General features: G+C 36.5%; 4 protein-coding genes across 6 annotated transcripts in view; all 4 read left to right on the forward strand.

Moving 5' to 3' along the window:
* Window positions 1-2,306: 2,306 nt before the first annotated feature.
* Window positions 2,307-11,755, forward strand: gb (solute carrier family 7 member genderblind). 2 transcript variants are annotated; one of them, XM_074093926.1, is made up of 11 exons: window positions 2,307-2,661; window positions 2,757-3,134; window positions 3,227-3,329; window positions 4,385-4,500; window positions 4,628-4,753; window positions 4,835-4,934; window positions 5,891-6,059; window positions 6,249-6,449; window positions 6,523-6,672; window positions 7,134-7,305; window positions 8,111-11,755. In XM_074093926.1, the coding sequence occupies exons 2-11, from the start codon at window positions 2,930-2,932 to the stop codon at window positions 8,170-8,172; spliced, it is 1,404 nt and encodes a 467-aa protein (XP_073950027.1). In that variant the 5' UTR covers window positions 2,307-2,661; window positions 2,757-2,929; the 3' UTR covers window positions 8,173-11,755. The 2 variants fall into 2 exon arrangements, with proteins under 2 accessions (XP_073950027.1, XP_073950031.1); XM_074093930.1 differs by having other exon boundaries at window positions 2,307-2,622.
* Window positions 9,451-10,648, forward strand: LOC141443427 (uncharacterized). Its single transcript, XM_074109069.1, has 2 exons — window positions 9,451-9,751; window positions 10,587-10,648. The coding sequence occupies exons 1-2, from the start codon at window positions 9,451-9,453 to the stop codon at window positions 10,646-10,648; spliced, it is 363 nt and encodes a 120-aa protein (XP_073965170.1).
* A 93-nt stretch (window positions 11,756-11,848) lies between the features above and the next one.
* LOC141432400 (uncharacterized) lies at window positions 11,849-16,697 on the forward strand. Its single transcript, XM_074093942.1, has 10 exons — window positions 11,849-13,490; window positions 13,956-14,136; window positions 14,282-14,514; window positions 14,693-14,819; window positions 14,922-15,111; window positions 15,539-15,668; window positions 15,872-15,953; window positions 16,055-16,185; window positions 16,385-16,475; window positions 16,571-16,697. The coding sequence occupies exons 1-10, from the start codon at window positions 13,428-13,430 to the stop codon at window positions 16,654-16,656; spliced, it is 1,314 nt and encodes a 437-aa protein (XP_073950043.1). The 5' UTR covers window positions 11,849-13,427; the 3' UTR covers window positions 16,657-16,697.
* Window positions 16,698-17,859: 1,162 nt separating this feature from the next.
* trc (Serine/threonine-protein kinase tricornered) overlaps window positions 17,860-19,312 on the forward strand; it is a 31,405-nt gene continuing 29,952 nt past the window's right edge. For both annotated transcript variants that reach the window (XM_074093949.1, XM_074093967.1), the window contains exon 1: window positions 17,860-18,175. The gene's annotated coding sequence lies outside the window, so the exon portion shown is untranslated. The remainder of the gene's footprint in view (window positions 18,176-19,312) is intronic.

The raw sequence follows: 19,312 nt of genomic DNA on the forward strand, positions 1-19,312 counted from the left end.
ACCCCCCACCCGGTGTAGTTTTTTTTTAACCCACATCAAAAAAGGATGTTATCAATTCACCTCAGAACTCCGTCATTTATGAACCGATTTGATTTTTTTTTGCGTTCGTCTAGGAATGCTTTCAATTAGGTCCATAAGCACCAAATCAGGATCTGATGGTTGGATCTTAAGGAAATCGAGGGAACTCTTCAAACGTTGTAGGGACACCTATGGTAATTTTGATATTAGAATTTAGATTCTATTTAAATAGTAGTAACTCGTGCATTTGCTCATGAAAATCATCATTTCGTGAAGTGGAATTGATGATGGAGACCACAGTTGACCATCGGAATTCAATTACTTTAACACAGTTGCTAAGCAATTTATGCTCCTCGTAATGCATATGGTGAAATGGAATGGGTGGTAAAGCACCAGGATTCCTTAATAATGAAAGTCTCTGCATCGGAAAAAGCAATCTTTTGTAAAGGGTGACGAGCAGTTGACATTAATCTATTGTATCTTAGTATATTTACACTAAAAATGGTGAAAAAAAATTTATAACAAAAATTTAACAGACTACAAAAAACGATTAAAATATTTTTCTACCAGTCTGAAGTCGGTACCTCAGCACGAGCCAGCAGGAGTGATTGAAGCCCAATATGTAGTGCGTAGGTGAAATAGGTGACTATAGGTCCACTCCTGCTGACTGGTAGAAAATTATTTTCATCGTTTGTGTCGGTTAAGTAAATTTTTTGTTATATATTTTTTTTAATTTTCTAAAACTTCTTTTATAAGAACCTTCTCCTGACAATAGCAAACACAAGAAAAAAAGAATTAGCGAAATCAGTCCAGCCATTCACGCGTGATGCCGTGACCAAGGAAAATAGGGATTAATTTGTATATGATACCAAATGATGATTTTCAAGAGCAAATGCACGAGTTACTACTAAATATATCCAATTTATATAGATGTCCCTACAACATTTGAAGAGTTCCCTCGATTTCCTTAAGATCCAATCATCAGATCCTGATTTGGTCCTAGAAGAGCGCAAAAAAAAAATTGACGAAGTTCTAAGTAAAAAACAAAAAAATTACAACCGAATTGATAACCTCCTTTTTTGAAGTCGATTAAAAATAAGAACAAGATCTAACCTTACGTTTAGGTGAAGGGTGAATAGCAAGTGAATAGATTTGGGATAGGTCGCTTTTTTACCGACTTCAAAAAAGGAGGAGGTTCTATGTTCCAATGTTTGTATTTTTTTTATGTATGTAAAAAAAATAACAAAAAATGGAACCGACTACAAAACCCTTGACAATATTTTTCTAGGTACGTACTAGCTCGAAGTCAGTGACAGCACGACCCAGTAGGAGGGATTAAAACCCATAGTATGTAAAAGAGGTAGACGACTATTGTCCCACTCCTGCTGGCTCGTTCTGAGGCACCGACTTCGAGCTAGTACGTACCTAGAAAAATATTGTCAAGGGTTTTGTAGTCGGTTCCATTTTTTGTTATTTTTTTGGAGTCGGTTTTACTTTTTTGTTTATGATACGACACTTTAGATAGTATGAAGCATGTATGAAGGAAGATTCATTTAAGTATTATTATTATGTTATATTTCATCGTGCACAAACAAGTGATAATCGAGCATTTGTACGGTTGGAAATTGGTTGGAAGTCAATGTAGAGGTGCCGACGCGTCCGACGACGCTTTTGGGGCAGTAGGTAAGTTTTTAAATATCAGACATAGATACAGAGTAATGCTACCACAATGCTACACATAATTAATAAAAATAATTATTAAGTAAGTATTTACATTCCCAGTTTCAGTTTGGTTAGTATACGTGAGGTATACGTATACTTGAAACTACAAAAAAGAGTACAAAAAAGACTAGATATCAAGCAACTGTGCTACTTTTATCATAACTGCCTCATTTCCAGGTAAAAAAAGTTCCTTTCTCATTCGTTTTTTTTATGTCGTACAGTCAGCAGCAGAAGCGGATGAGCTGTAGCGGTGCTCATAATACTTACATAATCTACACTCGACATTAATAACAAGGTAATAAATAAGTGTGTAGATCACTTCGAGCAACACAATTGCTCATTTACTTCTGCTGCTGACTGTACTTGAATAACACAAAGCGACTTTGGGGTTCCATAGAGGATGAGTTCCGCATCGTACGACGATCAAAGCTTTGCATAAGATAAGCATATTTAATAAGATCGTCGTTTCCGAACGGATCGCCCAATTGTCATTTTTGACAGCGTATTCGTAGCTCGTTGAAAGGAGGGTATGCAAGTGGTATGCAATAATGCAAAATTGCGGGGCTACTATTATTAAATACGAAAGTCGAAGTTCGAGTCGTTCTGTTCCTCTGACACTTAAAGTATTTAATACGAGAGTGAGAGGGACGGTGCGATACGAACTCCGATTTTCTTATTTCGGCTAGATTTCGGCCCCTGGGTTGCATTGCACCAGTGTTCGCGGTTCGCGTCTGTTTTGTTGGTATCTTTGTGCAGCTCAGTTTTTCATCACAAAGGAAGCAAAAATAAAAATGACGTTTTTGATGGCATGGCATGAATTGGCATGGCCGGCCATGTGTTCGCTTCGCTTGGTCGTATCGAACGAATAAGCAATTTTATTGCGTGAGTGTTTGATTTCATGGATTTTTTACAGTGGAAATGGTTAGTCATTTGATAGCACTGTTATAAAACAATCCAGATAAGTATTTATTACTTTTGTTGTGATTTTAACTCATGACTATTTGTATCGAACACAGCCACTGGACCACAGGCCATGAGGGAACCGGCAGCAAGGACGGATTCTAATTAAAAAATGTGAAAGGTTAATTGCTACAGTCTTCAGTATTAAAGTTAATACAGTAACGCTGAGCGGCTCATAGTTCACACAGCTATACTCCAGACTCCTTCGTTGTCAAAAAACGGATTAAAAATGGGCGAAGAAAGGGTTAAGATGCGAAAGCAGCTAGGCCTGTTAGAAGGAGTAGCCATAATTTTAGGCATCATATTTGGAAGTGGGATATTCATATCTCCTAAAGAAGTACTGGAAAATACTGGGTCTGTTTGGGGCGCTCTGTCGGTTTGGGCTGCTTGTGGACTTTTGGCAACGCTAGGAGCTTTGTGCTATGCAGAATTAGGCAAGTTCTTTTTTTTTCCTGTAATTTGAGTTGATATTTTTTATTTACTAAGTAGAATAACTACATAGCATTGATAGTATTTTTCTAAACAGGTACCACATTGGCTCAAAGTGGAGGAGATTACCACTATATTAATGAGGCTTATGGATCTTTGCCAGCATTCCTTTATCTATGGGATGCTAATTTGGTGTTTGTGTGAGTGGTATATGTATATCTATATATTATAGTACATTCTATGTACTATACTCAGCAGCAAAAAAATTTGGCCTACTACATACAAAATACCTATTACTGCATACATTCAAGGACCAGATTTTTTGCCACTCAGTATATTTACCCTTTTTCTAAGCCCCACTAATTTAGACATGCTACTGGAAAATTAATAAAAGTTATATTGTTGAGCTATGGGGGATTAATTTAAAACAAATAATATTTTAACTACTTCAATTGAATTTGTTCCATATAGTAAATTTAGCATGTTTGAATGTTTGTGTACATTTATGTGGTTGCTATATGCACTATGCCTGGAAAAGGGTTAATGTCAAAATTTTCCTGGCAGTTTTTAGAAGATTATGAGTAATTTTGTTGAATAAAGTAATTCTGTGCTAAGTATAATATCAACAGTTGAAAGGGGAAATTGATGAAGCAACATTTTTGCGAAATTTTTTAACATTGCTCAAACAACAGAAAAATTCACTGATTCTAAACATGTATATAACTCAATATCTTTAAAAAAAATTGCTTAGTAAATTTTTCCATTCAACCATCATTATATATTTATTAGTAGTATCTTTTCATTCAGCTTACAAAGAGTTGAAGCCATTTAAAAAAAAAAAACACGGGACATAAATATTAGCCCCATTATTTCCTGCTTTGGACACAACTCAATCATACAAATATTCTGTATTTATCTCCATTTCATAATATAATATTACATGACTTGTTGTACCTCATAGACAGGATATTAGTTTAGAGGGATCAGCTGATTTAAGTATTTTTTCATACGTTTTTATGCCTTTGTGATAACATTTAATACACATTACCATTGCCAGGGTTTATAAAATGCGAGCAAATTAATTGAAATGCTAGGGTAGTCATAATTGTCATACATCATTTCAATTGATTTTGCTTGCATTTTACGATCCCTGATCATTGCTGCTGTCCTCGTAAAATACATTTCTTGCATGCCTGGTTATTTGAGAATAATAATATTTATAAATTTTGTTTTATCATATATCACTTTATTTTAGACCAAGTACAAATGCTATAATGGCATTAACTTTTGCTAATAACCTGTTGGAGCCCATATTTCCAAATTGTCCAATTGACCCCTTGAGCCAGAAGCTAATTGCTGCTGTTACTATTTGTAAGTATACTTTATTTATATTTCACAAGGACCACCTGCTAGTCCAGTTTGGCTCTGTAGGGTTTCATTTACATATGTTATGTTATACATTTAAATGATAATGCTAATATAATTTCATTATTTACAGGCTTTCTCACTTTCATAAACGCTTATGATGTTCGTTTTACAACTAGAGTTCAAAATGTCTTCATGTTCACAAAAATATCTGCTTTGGTTATTATAATTATTGGTGGGATTGTGTGGTTGGGTAAAGGTAAAAATATTCATTATTAAATATTATTCTGGTTTTTTTTTTGAGAATTTCGTATCATTTGTTTCTTTTGTGATTTTTTAGGAAGGGTAGAGCAATTTGATGATGGCTGGGCGGGAACAAAAACCTCTGTCAGTGACTGGTCTGTGGCTTTTTACTCAGGAATATTTTCTTATTCTGGATGGTAAGGGATTCAGTGCATTACTATACTGCTATACTGTAGTGTTGATAAATAATTGTTTTTTTTTGTATTATAAACTAGACTATCCATGACATATAGCATTCAATCCGGCAGTTGAATTGAAATCCTGTGATTTTACTGAATTCCCATAAGCTATATTGAGGTCTTCATTGACGTTGCATTAAAACAACCATGACAAATTTCATAACTACACCCAGCAGTTGAGATTTTGAGACTTTACCTTGATCCCTGATCCCAGGGCCTATAGAGCTATATCTATCTACATACCAAATTTTATCCAACTCCATTCAGCCACTTTAGCATGAAGTGATAACAATTAAAAATTCCAACCAGAATTGCCAAGAATTATAATGTGGTGTTTATTGATGTTGCATTTAAAATAACTGTGACAAACATTATGAATGACTATGCACAGCAGTTGATATTTCGACATTTTATTCAATCCCATGGAAATATCGGGATAAAAGCACCCTATGTGTTATGTCAGATGTCCAGCTATCTACATACGAAATTTCATACAAATCCGTCTAGCCGTTTAAACGTGAAGGAGTACCAAACACTTACAATATACAAATACTCCGAAACTTTCGCATTATAAATAATAGTTAAGTACTATTTTCGTTAATTTTCATTTACAAGTTGACGACTCTGCAAGAAGGTTCTTCAAAGCTAAAAGGAGAGTAACAGAAGTTGGTTATATTTTTTAAAATAATTTTCTTTTTTTTATTTCAAATTGTATTATTACATAAATACACTGTTGCTTAAATTGTTTATTACATAAATACAGTGTTGCTTAAGATTATGTTATTACAATCAACAAAAACCGACCACTGCTTGACATTATTAAATAGGTAAAAGATTTTTTATGGAATAGTTTCAATTTCCTATTATTATGGAATAGTTTCAATTTCCTTGGTATAGCTTGTTTCTGTCCGCAGGAGTTACCTAAATTTCATGACGGAAGAGCTTAAGGACCCTTTTGTTAACCTGCCACGCGCAATTTACCTGTCATTGCCCATGGTGACGGCTATTTACTTGCTGGCGAACGTCGCTTATCTGGCCGTGCTGGGGCCCGTCGGCGTCAGGGCGACAGAGGCCATTGCTGTCGTAAGTTTTACACGTACTCATATACTAAATAGATAATACAGCTGACCAAAAATATAAACTTTACTTTACTCATACTCAGAAAGGTCAGTCAAGGCTTCTACTTTTAGTTATGGTTAAAATCGAATTATAATCTCAGTTTTGCATTATTGTAATGATATACGCAATATTAATAGGTCTTTTCCCCATCAGGATTTCTCTGTTGCTGCTTTGGGTTGGCTCAGATTTGCTATGCCAACACTGGTTGCCATTGCCATTTTGGGCGGACTTACCGTTCACATTATGACGTCGTCTCGAATGTGTTTTGCGGGCGCACGAAATGGGCACATGCCGGAACTGTTGGCACATATCAACGTTAAATGCATGTCTCCTTTACCGTCACTCATATTTTTGGTGAGTACTGTGAGTCTACGAACACTATTACTATGGCTACATTCAGATATTACAACGCTCTTACTTGTTCCAGATGTTAATATCATTGATAATGTTGATCCCTAGTAACCTGACGTCACTTATTACGTACTGTACCATAGTCGAGTCTTTCTTCACAACACTCAGTTGCAGTGCTGTGCTGTGGCTGCGATACAAGAAGCCGGATTTGCCTAGGCCTATCAAGGTATAGAAGTAGTGAAAAAACTTTATACACAGGACCATTCAAAATCAATCTTATGCCAATTTCGTAATAAAGAATTTGACATAGAAAAACTTTTCTCACTTAAACTACAAATAAGCATACTTTATGATTTATATTACTACAAGCTTTTGTTTTTCCGCTTGCTCTGAAAACCTTTTACCATGTTCTAATGGCGTTATTTTAAGGGCAACTCATCCATAATTGCGGTCCACAATGCAGTCCAAATGATGCTTTACTGGGTTTTTCCCGCGAATTCGTATACAAAGAATTGGTTTATCGCTATCCCGAGGGAACTATGCAACTCTAACTCTCTCCATATTTTGCCATTTCTTCAAAAAATATGTGCACGTAAATTATTCGGGAAGAATGCTCGTTCGGGAAGAATGGGAAGAATGAACCCTCAATAGGTTAAAGACGTGATATATAAATTGTGGTGTGTGTAGGTGCCGACCTGGATGCCAGTGGTGTTCGTGTGCGTGTGCGCCGTGCTGCTGGTGGTCCCGATACGCAGCGAGCCGCTGGCCGTGTGCGCCGGCGCCGCCATCACGCTCGCCGGTGTGCCCGTCTACTTCGCACTCGTGCGTTCGCACCCACCCTGGCTCGTTCCCTACGCTAGTAAGTACTAAGTATCTGGACGTCTAAGTTCTCGAATGGCGCCCGCGGACTGGGAAACGAGCTGTCTGTAGGCCTCCAACAAGATGGAGCGACGACCTGGTTAAGATCGCGGGATCGCGGTGGATGCGGAAAGCACAAGACCGGTCTGAGTGGAGAGCCATCTGACATGATGATGAGTTGGTAGTTGGCGCTGCAGCAGCGCCACCAGCACTAACGCTGCCTATACTGCTGCCTACTCAATGCACGCCATAGTGTGTATGTGTGTTACTCCTTTCGCTAAAGCGGCTGGACAGATTTTGATAAAGCTGATCGTCTGAAAATGACACGTAGGTTACTTTTTATACCGATATTCGCGCGGGATCGGAATAAAAGTCTTATATTTCAACCGCTATTATTATAATGTATGTAATGTTAATAAAACCCACAATGTAATTTTTGGAAATTCTTATGAATTTAGTAAAAACCCGGATTTTCAATTCAATTGCCGAACTGCTAAGCTCTTTGTAGTCAAAGAGTAGAGTTCCATCTTTAGCTTATGGCCTGTGAGGTGCTCAGCTCACTGACTCCTAGTTCAAATAGCAGATTTCAGTGCTCTACCAGGACATTGACGTTGCATGCGTTTTCGAGCGGTTTTGCAAACTATCCCGAATATGTGAATAAGTACTAAGTAGTTGCGCTGACGAGCATTCCACTTGTACTTGGAAAATTAGGATAATTTATATTATCTTTTATATGTATTTACGTAATCATTATTTACTTAAGTTTAAAAACAAATTATATAAATAAGTTATTCTTTTTATTACAGCAAAGTTCACTCATGGGTGCCAAAAATTGTTTCTCTCTGCCGTAGAAGATAAGGAAGAATGAATAGAATCTTGAATCTCGAATGGTCTCTGTTGTTTAGTTTATAAAATTTTATCCATTTAGTTAATATTAATTTAGTTGATTTCTTTGTGTGTTTTTATCTAGCAGAGTGATCACAGTATAGGTTTTTCGGATGTAATTTTTTTTCAATGGTATTAATGGTTTTATTGAAAAGTATTGTTCCATGAAGTAGATATCTAGTATCTACACAGTGTCATATTAATAATAGCGTTTGCAATCTTTTCAGCCCATGGCTATGAGAACGTGCATTCATTATCTTTTTTTATTAATTAATAATGTTTTTTTTAGTATTATAAAAGTCAGATAGTAGGCAAACATACTAGCATCCTGTATAACAACCTTATTTAACAAAATTCTAGATGAAAGAGCAATACCCAAAGAATGGGCAGAATCAGACATAATTTTACTCTATAAGAAAGGAGACCCTGCCGATATTGGAACTACCGACCAATAAGCTTACAACCTAATCTATACAAACTATTTGCTGCATGTCTTGAGAGTCGCTTAGCAATATTCACCGGGAAATTTCAGCAGAACAAGCTGGCTTTAGAAAAAACTTCTCCACAACAGATCACATCCATACTTTAATTAAACTTGACGTTAATTAACTATACTATGCTAAAGCTTTTGAGTCTATATACCATGCACGACAGTATGTGGAAAGCACTACATGAGTGTGAGGTTACCATTAGAGACTGAAATTTGACATACTTATGTAAATTTGGTGATAATACAATAATCTTGTAGTGATATCTTGGTGGTCCTGCCAGGATCGTCTCCGCAGGAGGCAACTCCTCAATGCGCACCTTGAGAATGAGACTGTCATTGAACAAAATTTGTCATCTCTCAAAATGACACTGAAAGATTTGTAACGCATAGTTTAATTTTGCAACCTGACAAGAACCTGACATATTTTGTTTAGTGACAGTCTCATTATCAAAATGGTTAATAGTACCGACTTGAAATTTGCTACGGATATGCAGTTTAAATGACAATGCAAGTACAGTCAACAAAAACTACAGTCAGCAAAAAAGCTTTTATTAAAAATGAAATTTTTAACAGAAACTTATTTAGAATTAACTCGTTTTTAAGCCATGTCTATAAGCTGTTCTCTAAGAGTTATTACGAATCGTCTCGCCAGGAAACTTGACGAGTTTCAGCCACCGGAACAGGCCGGGTTTCGCGGAGGATTTGGCACCATGGACCTAGAAGAAGTCCAAACCCATCCAATTGCGCAGAGGAGTGAGACAAGGCGATGTCATGTCACCAAAATTGTTTTCAAGCGCGTTGGAGGATATGTTTAAGACGCTGGACTGGAAAGGTATGGGCATAAACATAAACGGCGAGTACATCTCACACTTACGATTCGCGGAGTCGTTAGAGGAGCTGAAACGAATGCTGGACGTCCTAGCATCAGCCTCACATCGGATAGGCCTCGGTATGAATGTGGATAAGACCAAAATTATGGTCAACGACCGCGTTGATCTGAAGCCCGTCATCGTCAATGGAAACCTTGAAGTTGTTTCGGAGTACACATACCTCGGGCAGATTTTGCAGCTAGGTAGGAACAACTTTGAGAAGGAGGCCAAGCGGAGGATTCAGCTGGGCTGGGCAGCATTCGGAAAATTACGTCAGGTTTTCTCGTCATCCATACCGCAATGTCTGAAAACAAAAGTTTTCAACCAGTGCGTCCTACCCGTCATGACAACGGAGCTGAAACGTGGACGCTCACAATACGGCTTATCCACCACTTCAAGGTCGCTCAGCGAGTTATGGAAGGATGGAGGCTATCCGACAGAACTAAGGTCATGAACATAGCTCAGAGAATTAGCAAGTTGAAGTGGCAGTGGGGCTGGTCATATCTCTCGAAGAACCGACAACCGTTGGAGTGGAGACCGCGTCTTGGCAAACGTAGTGTAGGGCGCCCTCCGGCCAGGTGGAGTGACGATTTGCGAAAGGCTGCTGGTAGAAGCTGGATGCGTCTAGCCGAGGATAGGGCGCAATGACACTCTTTGGGGGAGGCCTATGTCCAGCAGTGAACTGCTATAGGCTGATGATGATGAATTAAATACATACGTCCAACTATATTCGGCACCAAAAACTCACTCACTCAGCCAAACTTCGATGAATCAGAACGGAGTGAACTGTGTCCGAGTAAGGATTATTTGATAAGTTCTAAATGACAAGTTATTTAATTTTATGCCCAAAAGGTTTAATTTTTGGTAAAAAATTTATAATTAATTTAATTTTAATAAAGTTGACCGTTGCTAACATAATAATTACTTAAGTACCCAATATTTCGCTATAAGTATACACTATTTCTTCCAATTTATGGCAGCTCAAAGTTACTAAGCACAATTCACAAGCTGGACTAAAAAACTCTGGATACTCAGTAGGAAACAACTCCGACATATCGTCGGGGCATTCACAGGTCATTTCAATACTAAACACATACTAGTAAAGATGGGACTACAGGACAATGAAGTCTGTAGAATACGTGGCGAGGAAGACGAAACAAAGGAACACATTATGTGTGAATGTGACGCACTCGCCAGATTTAGAATGAGACTCTTTGGCAACGGATACCCCGCACCAGGAGACTTTAAGGCACTACCGCTACGTCAAATCATCCAATTTATGGACGAGGTGATAAAGGCAATAGAGTAAGTGCGAAGGAGGGGTAATTACACAAAAGATCCCTACGGGTCGAAGTGTATCCGCAAGGACCCCTAAATATAAGATAAGATAAGATAAGATAAGATCCTAAGCACAATTAATTACTAATCATCATCATCATCATCCCAGCCTATATACGTCCCACTGCTGGGCACAGGCCTCCTCTCAGAACAGGAGGGTTTGGGCCATAGTTCTCACGCGGGCCCAGTGCGGATTGGGAACTTCACACGCACCATTGAATTGCTTCGCAGGTTTGTGCAGGTTTCCTCACGATGTTTTCCTTCACCGCAAAGCTCGTGGTAAATTTCAAATGTAATTCCGCACATGAATTTCGAAAAACTCAAGAGGTGCAAGCCGGGGTTTGAACCCACGACCCTCTGCTTGAGAGGCGATAGGTCAAACCACTAGGCCACCACGGCTTGCACCACTAGGACACCACGGCTTGCGGCTTGATTAATAACTAATAAACTATCGATAATATTAGGTATCTAAATTTGCTTCCTATATCGGCCATAGTTACAAATACTGAAATAAATACATTTTGTTTAATTTTAATTACAAACAGATTTATAATATATCAAAAATCTTATCTCCGCTGTGTCAATTTGGTACTTAGTGCGTGAATTTTGAGGATACGTAAAAATAAAATAAATATTTTACACCATAACAATGATTATGCATAACATAACCAAACATACATACACGCATACCACATGTTTTGTTAAATTTTGTTCCCTTTTATATTATTGTCTCCTCGTTTGTCAACTTTTACTGTCAACCGCACTCGCAGCTGGCCAAGTTACAGGCTCAGCCTAGTTTGGTCACTGACGGATAGTCCTACTGTTGTAAAATTCTGTTTTCTGTGAAATAAACTATTTTGTATTTTGTATTTTTTTTTATAAACAATATTTTTTCATACCTAATGATTTTACTTCATTTGCTTGGTTGATGACAAGAATTCTCATTTTATAAGTACATACGTATACCTACCTAGTGCCATCCACGCGTGATTTTGTCAAAATTAGACATTAATGTCATTTTAATAAGAACCACGGCACGCGTCATCGTGAATGACTACCTATATGTACCATACGTGATAGTATAAAATCTCACTGCAGTATTATTATTATTCACAGTATGTGCTTACTTTAAAATTAGACATTAATGACATTGTAATAAGAACCACGGCACGCGTCATCGTGAATGACTCTATATGTAAGTACTTAAGTAAATTACATACGTGATAGTATAAAATCACACTGCAGTAATAGTATGTACTTCAAAAATAAATTCAATTTACTTATGACATGCTTAGAATTTTATTTTTTATAATTATTACTAATCATATTACCTTTGACGATTTCAATACAAATTCTTATAACTGACATTTATGTAAATTATAATGTAATGATGTATTGATTGAATAAATAAACTAAACTAAACTTACGTAAATTGTCAAAATTGAAGTGTTTCTCAACGAAATATTATAATACCTAATCTGTAAAATATTTAAAATATTTGCTTTGAAAAAGTAGTTCTCTAATAGGTAAGTTTAGCAGATGTACTGTTTGTGTGTCGTATTTTTTGTTAGAACGACTGTGCCTTATTGTGTTACACTTTTGTAAATAATTTAGTGCGGCGGATATTATGTCAATACTATGTGCTTAAATAATAATAATTCTGCCTTTTTCTATGTGAAACTATGCATGTGTAGGAAATGCTAAGTTATTCATGTACGTACTTATAATCTATACTTAGACTTGCTTAGACTTGTCTGGTCATTAGTGTCACAATTTTTGTACTTATTCTTAGAGCCAATAAGTGAAATGTCTATAATAGCTTTTTTACTCATTTTCATTGATGAATTATACACTGGTTGTCCATATAAATTAGTTTACTTGTATAAATTTAGACCCATCCATGTTTAAAAACTTACACAAATGTCAACACGACATTTGCAGCTAAAAGGTCCACCCTGCTTAGTACGCGAGTCAATTTCTTTGACTTTACCTACAAGAAATATACAGGATTTTTACAAAAATGACGATATCTCGAAAATTACCTCAGCCATTTTTACTAAACCTAAAACCTCATATTCTGAGAAGTAATTAGCAGCCCCATCAGCTGTTGACGGTATATATCGTTGATGTCTGGACATTCTGTATATCTATTGTGTTTATAAAATTTGCAATTATCTGATCTATGAGCTATGCGACCCACTAGCTAGGTTATTGATTTGGTTTAAGTGATTTTGTTAAGGATACATTGTAATTTTTTCATATTTAAAAAAAATAGAATAAAAACAAATATATTACAATCTTCGTCTTCCATTGTGCACAATTGAAAAACCCTACAAGTACCTACCATTGGATTTATCACTGTAGGTAAGTGTTAAAAAAAATTATGTACCTACGTATGAGGTCCAGACTTATGAGCCATTTTATCCAAACGTTCGAAATCAATTTGTTAACAACTTGCTTGTTAGTTAGGTCTATCAAAGCAATTATTTTTATTGACCTAATGGTTGTAGCTTACAGTTGCCGACATAAAGTCGGGGTACGATGAGCGATTGGACCATGCAGTATATGGTTTTTATATTATCCTCCATTCTATGGATTAAGCAGGTATAATTTGCACATCATAGTATTTATTTACCCTTTTGTAAATAAAAATAATCTGTACCTCCCCAGTGAAAAAAGATAGAAGTTTTTCTAGCTTCGTCATGCTTGTCTGTCAAGTTTTGAGTCGCATACTATTGCATATGGCTTGAAAATCTACTTTGTCACCTCCAAGCCCAATAAGATTTTAGGAAAAGAAAAGGAAAAACTGCGTACTGTAATTTTCCACGTTGTCATGTTAACGACAACTGCTTGTTTTTAACTCCTTGATTGGCGTAACTCGTAACATTTTTTTATGTAAACTGATCTTTAAGTGGATTTGCTTACTAATTGAAACCTAAAAGTTTATGGACATTTGATAACAACGTAGTAGTGAAGTACTTATATAATATGAATATACACGGAATTCATTGAAATAGATTACTTACATATACCTAATATTTTTTTAATTATTTAATTCATGTGTTTTAGAGTAATGGCAGCAAGGGACATTTTAACAATCAGACAGCACACGAGTTCACAACGCCACAAGATGAGATCGCACCGATGCTGCCTGAAGAAAACATGCAAGCCTCCACTGTTATTGCCGGCTTGATGCCGGATTCGTTTGGGGAAATGTTTAATTTCCTCGATGGAGATAGCTTTGGAATAGGTTGTCAATCTAGCCATGAATATTCGATTATAATTGGCGGTTCTACGAACCGAAACAACTTAACTGTACCTAATGCAGTAATTTCTAAATGGAGAGTTAGTGATTAAGATTTTGTAATTATTATCGAAAATTGACTTAATTTCAGGTCCTATGCATGAATTTGTATACGGTTGGCAAGCAATCGTCAACACCATGAGCATGAAGAACAACGTGGAAGTACGCAAGCGAGCCGGGCTGCAGAGGTTTGCGTTGGCCGGCATCAACGGTATCACGCTCATAGCCCACATCGGGGTGACGGAGATCATGATCAACGGAACTAGAACATATTGCTTTGGTGGTGTATCGCGTCCACCAGGCAGAAGGAGCGTCATATGCAAGGTTAATCCCCCCATTTAACTCTACTCGACCGGTGCTAAATTCTATCCACTTACTTGCGCATAAGAGATAGGTAGAAGTTTCGCTACTCGTCGAAGGCATCTTGTCTAATACGTCTATTCGGCACGACGCTCACCGTCCTGTTTTGCACAAGCAGTATTTAATCGTAGGCTATTTACAGGGCGCGATGTACCAGGAAGGAAGATTTTCATGTAAAGTTCCGTATCTCCGCTACCCTACGGTTCTTGGATATCGATATTGCATCGATAAATATGCTGCCGTAAAATCCATCGACGGCACTTATAAAAGTAAATAATTTGTACCCTAATGTTTGTAATTTGTGGCCTAATGTTACATCTTAGTTATTTCTTTATTGGTTAAAATGACTATTGCCGAGAATTAATTTTCAGCGACATATTGTGCTCGTGGTGAGGCGATTCCAAAGTTTCATTATGACTACATCTGCGAACGTAGAGACATCAAGATCAAGAGAGTAAACTTGACAGACCCTAACGAACGGTTTAACATAAGGAATCCAGTAGTGAGGAGAGCGGAATATTACAGGGCGCCTTACGACATACTTAAAGCTTGTCCAGATTGGTAAACAAAACATCGATTTTTTTATTTTCTTTTTATTGTCTAAAGCAGGCGTTTTCACCCTTTTGGTTTTATCATCACACTTTTCGTTCGTCAAAGTTTCACGGCACACCAGTAAAAAAATAGCCAATTGCGAGTCGGACTGGCGTGTAGAGGGCTCCGTACAGTATACCCATAATATGTATAAGATAACGGACAGCAGTGGCTTATTAATAGGGTCTCGTTGACACCTTTAGGTACAAAACCCCAAAAACCATATATTAAAACAGCTATTCATGATTTCAATGCAACAATCGCGGCTCACCTGAAAATATAGGTATACGCGGCACACGTTGAGAACATCTGGTCTAAAGCACTGCTAACCCTCAAGTTGTATCAACTTATGAAAGTTTGTTATTACCAACGATTTATTTGTATTCTTATCCTGCAGGTATGGTTGCAACTTGCGCATATCTCCGGAAGCCCTTCACCAAGATTTGCCAATGGGGCTTCTCCAGGCTAACGAAACGGCATTTGTAGGACATGGGGGGAAATATTGGTTGTCTCTTTACTATACACAGGTAGGTATTTTACACCCTTTTCATGCAATTATCAGAGCCATAAATCCGTAATGGATAAGACAGACATTACAGTTTTAGCATTAACCCTACTACGTTCAGTTGCCACTAAGTATCTATACCTCTGTGCGTAGGTGTCCCATGCATTATTTCGTTGATAGTAGGTCTAGACTAGAAGATAACTTAAGTTTTCTTATTATTTTCAGCTTTCAACGTATGCAATATATTTCCAAGCGCATGCAGAATATCCTTGGCAATCGAACAGGCCTATTGTATCTGCTGATAAAGGTATTACGATATATGAACTACTTAAATATGTTAACTTATATATTTGCCTACTATACACGCAAACGCATGAGAAATCATCACAAACAATTTTGCGTTTGTAGGTGGTATTTGGGAGCAGCTTCTTAAAGCTAACATTGGTCCGGACATGAATCTGCACTACAACTTGAACGGAATTTACAATAGATATCCTGCTTCACCCGCCGCACCTGATATAATGCGAAACGACGGCCAGGTAAAGCTTAACTCCATCAGTTCTTCACAGTATCCATATCACAGATAACAGATCTGTTATTGTGATAAATTTTCATTAATCTAGCATAGCTTTGAAGTGAGATACCTACTTATAACGCCTAAGCGCTACTACACAGGATAAAGAAAATACATTTTAACAATTTTCATTGACTCTACTAATATTGCTTATTCTATGTTAGGTTCAGCCGTCGAACTTTAGAACAGATACAAGAGACCCTGCACCTGAAGACGTGCTAGTGGGCAATTCCCATTTGTCTGCAGACGGACCAGGTAATCTTTATTCCCAAACCGCAACTTAACAATGAGATTGAAACGTCCGTTTGTTCAAACATTTTAATAGTTTTGTTTTTATTTATATTTTTTAGGTGGTGAGCCCAATCTCGGTAGCTACAACTTCCTGCATGACTCTCAAGTTCAAGCAAAGTTTGAGCATGGTAAAAATGTTAAATAAGATACCTAAGGTTTTTATCCTTAAATACAGATTTCAAAGAAGTGTGTTGTTTTGGTTTTCGACAGTCAAATAAACGATATACACATTTAATTTACCTATTTATCCAAAAAATAAACCAGTCAAGTGCGTGTTTAACTAGCGTGAAGGGGATTCCGTACTTTCATAAAAATTGCGTACAGACTTATGCTAGTTCTCGTAGGTTTTCCTTCTAAGGTATAAAACTATTATCTGTACCTATTTTTTAAGAAAGATAAAGCGTGTCAGTTTGAAAGTGGGGGCGCCGTGCTAAAGTGTCGCACGGCGTGACGTCACGCGGAACTTTAACTGGTTAAGTAAGTAATCATCATAATTTTTTGTTAACATGACAAGAAAAAAATACGAGTTAGTAATATTTTCTGACGGATTAATTATATTTTTTTAGTAAACTAACCCCCTGTTTCACTATTATTAAATTAAATGAATTGTTTTTTGGCCAACTGAAGTCTGATTAAACCGATTTTGATGAAATATGCCTAAGAACCATCGTTAGAAAACCTGATTTCAAATAAAAAAAAACTCATTAAAATCGGTCCACCCGTGAGCTACGGTGCCACAGAGAGACACAGACACACATAGCGGTCAAACTTACAACACCCCTCTTTTTGCGTCGGGGGTTAAAAATTATACAAACCCACACTGAGTTTTTTCAAAGATAGATAAATTGCAATCGATTATATCAAATGAAGATAAATCCAATCAACATTTTATTTTTTGTAAAGAATGGATGGTTTTAATCACAGATTATAATTAGAGTGGTTTTAATGCCGAATTTGCCGAACAGGATCGCTTTCTTTAGTGCTTTAGCCAACATCAGTGTTTAGCCATAATAAAAAAAACCGGCTAAGAGCGTGTCGGACTCGGACATGCCCAGGAAAGGGTTCCGTAGCCATTAGGAAAAAATCAAGTAAGTAATATTTTGCTGAGTATTTCGTATCGTGTACCGAATCTTCCAAGTTTAGATATGTTTACTGAAGTTTAAAAAAAAATATGTTTGATTTTTCGCAAAATTAATGTGTGAGTATTTCAAGCTAGATATTATATTTTCAAGAATTACATAAAAATGTGTTAACCTTAAAACAGCATTGCGTAGTTACGAGAACGTTTCTAAACGAAAACCACAGATATGGTTAGGGCTGAATTAGATAGTACAGTAATTGCCACCGCACTCAAGCCCGATTTAAAAAAATTGGAGTCCTCTGACATCTTTCTTTGTGCAATTTCTGTCAGGTCTCATGAAAAATCCCGTTATTTGCTTTTGTAACTCATCTAACAAAGGCATTAACTGGTTGCGACGGCAGACCACTGTTAGTGGAACACGCGTTACAAACGCTGATCCGTTCAGTGACATCGTGTAAAGATTTATTTTGGTCTCTTAAATTATCGATTTTAGTCCTATTCAGAAACATAGTGTTTATTTATTAGTGGGCTCAGGTGGTTGCTGCACAAGCAACAAGATTTTTGTGCCACAGTCCCATTCAAGGTAAGCATCAGTTGTTCCTTTAGAGACGAATTTAGAAATAAAACCATCTAAAGAAAAAAGTACTAGTTAACGTAATACTTTTCCCACTTTCATCAAATCTGGCAAATTATGCTCTGATGTTATAAATGCCACATAAGGGTATCTAATTGGCTCGTTTAAGTGATACAATTTTGTACAGTAAATGGCAGCTTCTACAATTCTTCAATTTACTTAAATTTTATATTGAGGCATCAGTAGAAATAACCATGCTAAACATTCTTATTATGATCAAGTGTTTTTCTGTCATTCAATATTATTACTAATCTCCCTAGCTAGATTCACATCAAGCCAGTTGATGTGTAATCTATATATAAAACTATATATTGTTGTATTGCTTACACATTATAAAGAAAAGAGTTAAGGTTGTGAGAGAAGAAACACAAAGAAAACTATGTTGTCTGGTTATGGTATTAATATAATGCTGCCTCAATATTTGTGATAGTGGAAAAACTACTGCACTGGCACTCATAATCATGGTCATCAAAAATAAATTAGAAAATATCTGGTAATAATTAGTCTCTGGATTTTGTGCTAGTATTAGATTGTTCCATATTGACTTGAACAGCAGCACTCAAGACTAGGTGACATTAAAATTGTTGAAATTACTATTGTACTTTCATTGTAGCATGGTGCGAGTGAGAGCTGTCAATATCGCAATAGTAGAGAGTCAAAGTGTCGAAACTTGAGTTGATAAAACTAATAATTTAAAATCTTAATCATAATGTCACCATTAATCTGATTATTCTGCTAATTTTGATGAGAATATTAGTGAAATTCTAGGTTGGAATATTATTTGCCACTTAAGTAAGGCTAAACGAAGTTTGCAAGATTATTTATTACATACCAATTAATTAATAAGTACCAATATAACTCAAAATCCATTAGATCCCATCACTAAACATCACATTACATCCATATTATGTTTCATCACTTAATTGTGCTTTGAATTTAATTAAATTTATTTCATATAACATAGTTCTTTATCTTCAAATATTTTACGCCAGTCATATTCAGGCTACAACTGAAATATACTTCCATATATTTACCCCCTTATTCATAAACAACAATCAAACCTATTTTAGTTAAAATGCTGCTAAA

The sequence above is a fragment of the Choristoneura fumiferana genome, chromosome Z, assembly GCF_025370935.1.
Source record: "Choristoneura fumiferana chromosome Z, NRCan_CFum_1, whole genome shotgun sequence".
In the NCBI taxonomy this organism is placed as follows: Eukaryota; Metazoa; Arthropoda; class Insecta; order Lepidoptera; family Tortricidae; genus Choristoneura; species Choristoneura fumiferana.

Bases quoted from the DNA above. Each gene is read 5' to 3' on its own strand.
- gb (XM_074093926.1), top strand. From the start codon at position 2,930: ATGGGCGAAGAAAGGGTTAAGATGCGAAAGCAGCTAGGCCTGTTAGAA. The intron at 4,501-4,627 runs GTAAGTATACTT...CATTATTTACAG, and splicing joins AATTGCTGCTGTTACTATTT to GCTTTCTCACTTTCATAAAC. The intron at 7,306-8,110 runs GTAAGTACTAAG...TTTTTATTACAG, and splicing joins CTGGCTCGTTCCCTACGCTA to CAAAGTTCACTCATGGGTGC.
- LOC141443427 (XM_074109069.1), top strand. From the start codon at position 9,451: ATGTCACCAAAATTGTTTTCAAGCGCGTTGGAGGATATGTTTAAGACG. The intron at 9,752-10,586 runs GTAGGAACAACT...GATACTCAGTAG, and splicing joins CGGGCAGATTTTGCAGCTAG to GAAACAACTCCGACATATCG.
- LOC141432400 (XM_074093942.1), top strand. From the start codon at position 13,428: ATGAGCGATTGGACCATGCAGTATATGGTTTTTATATTATCCTCCATT. The intron at 14,137-14,281 runs GTTGTCAATCTA...ACTTAATTTCAG, and splicing joins TGGAGATAGCTTTGGAATAG to GTCCTATGCATGAATTTGTA. The intron at 15,112-15,538 runs GTAAACAAAACA...CTTATCCTGCAG, and splicing joins CTTAAAGCTTGTCCAGATTG to GTATGGTTGCAACTTGCGCA.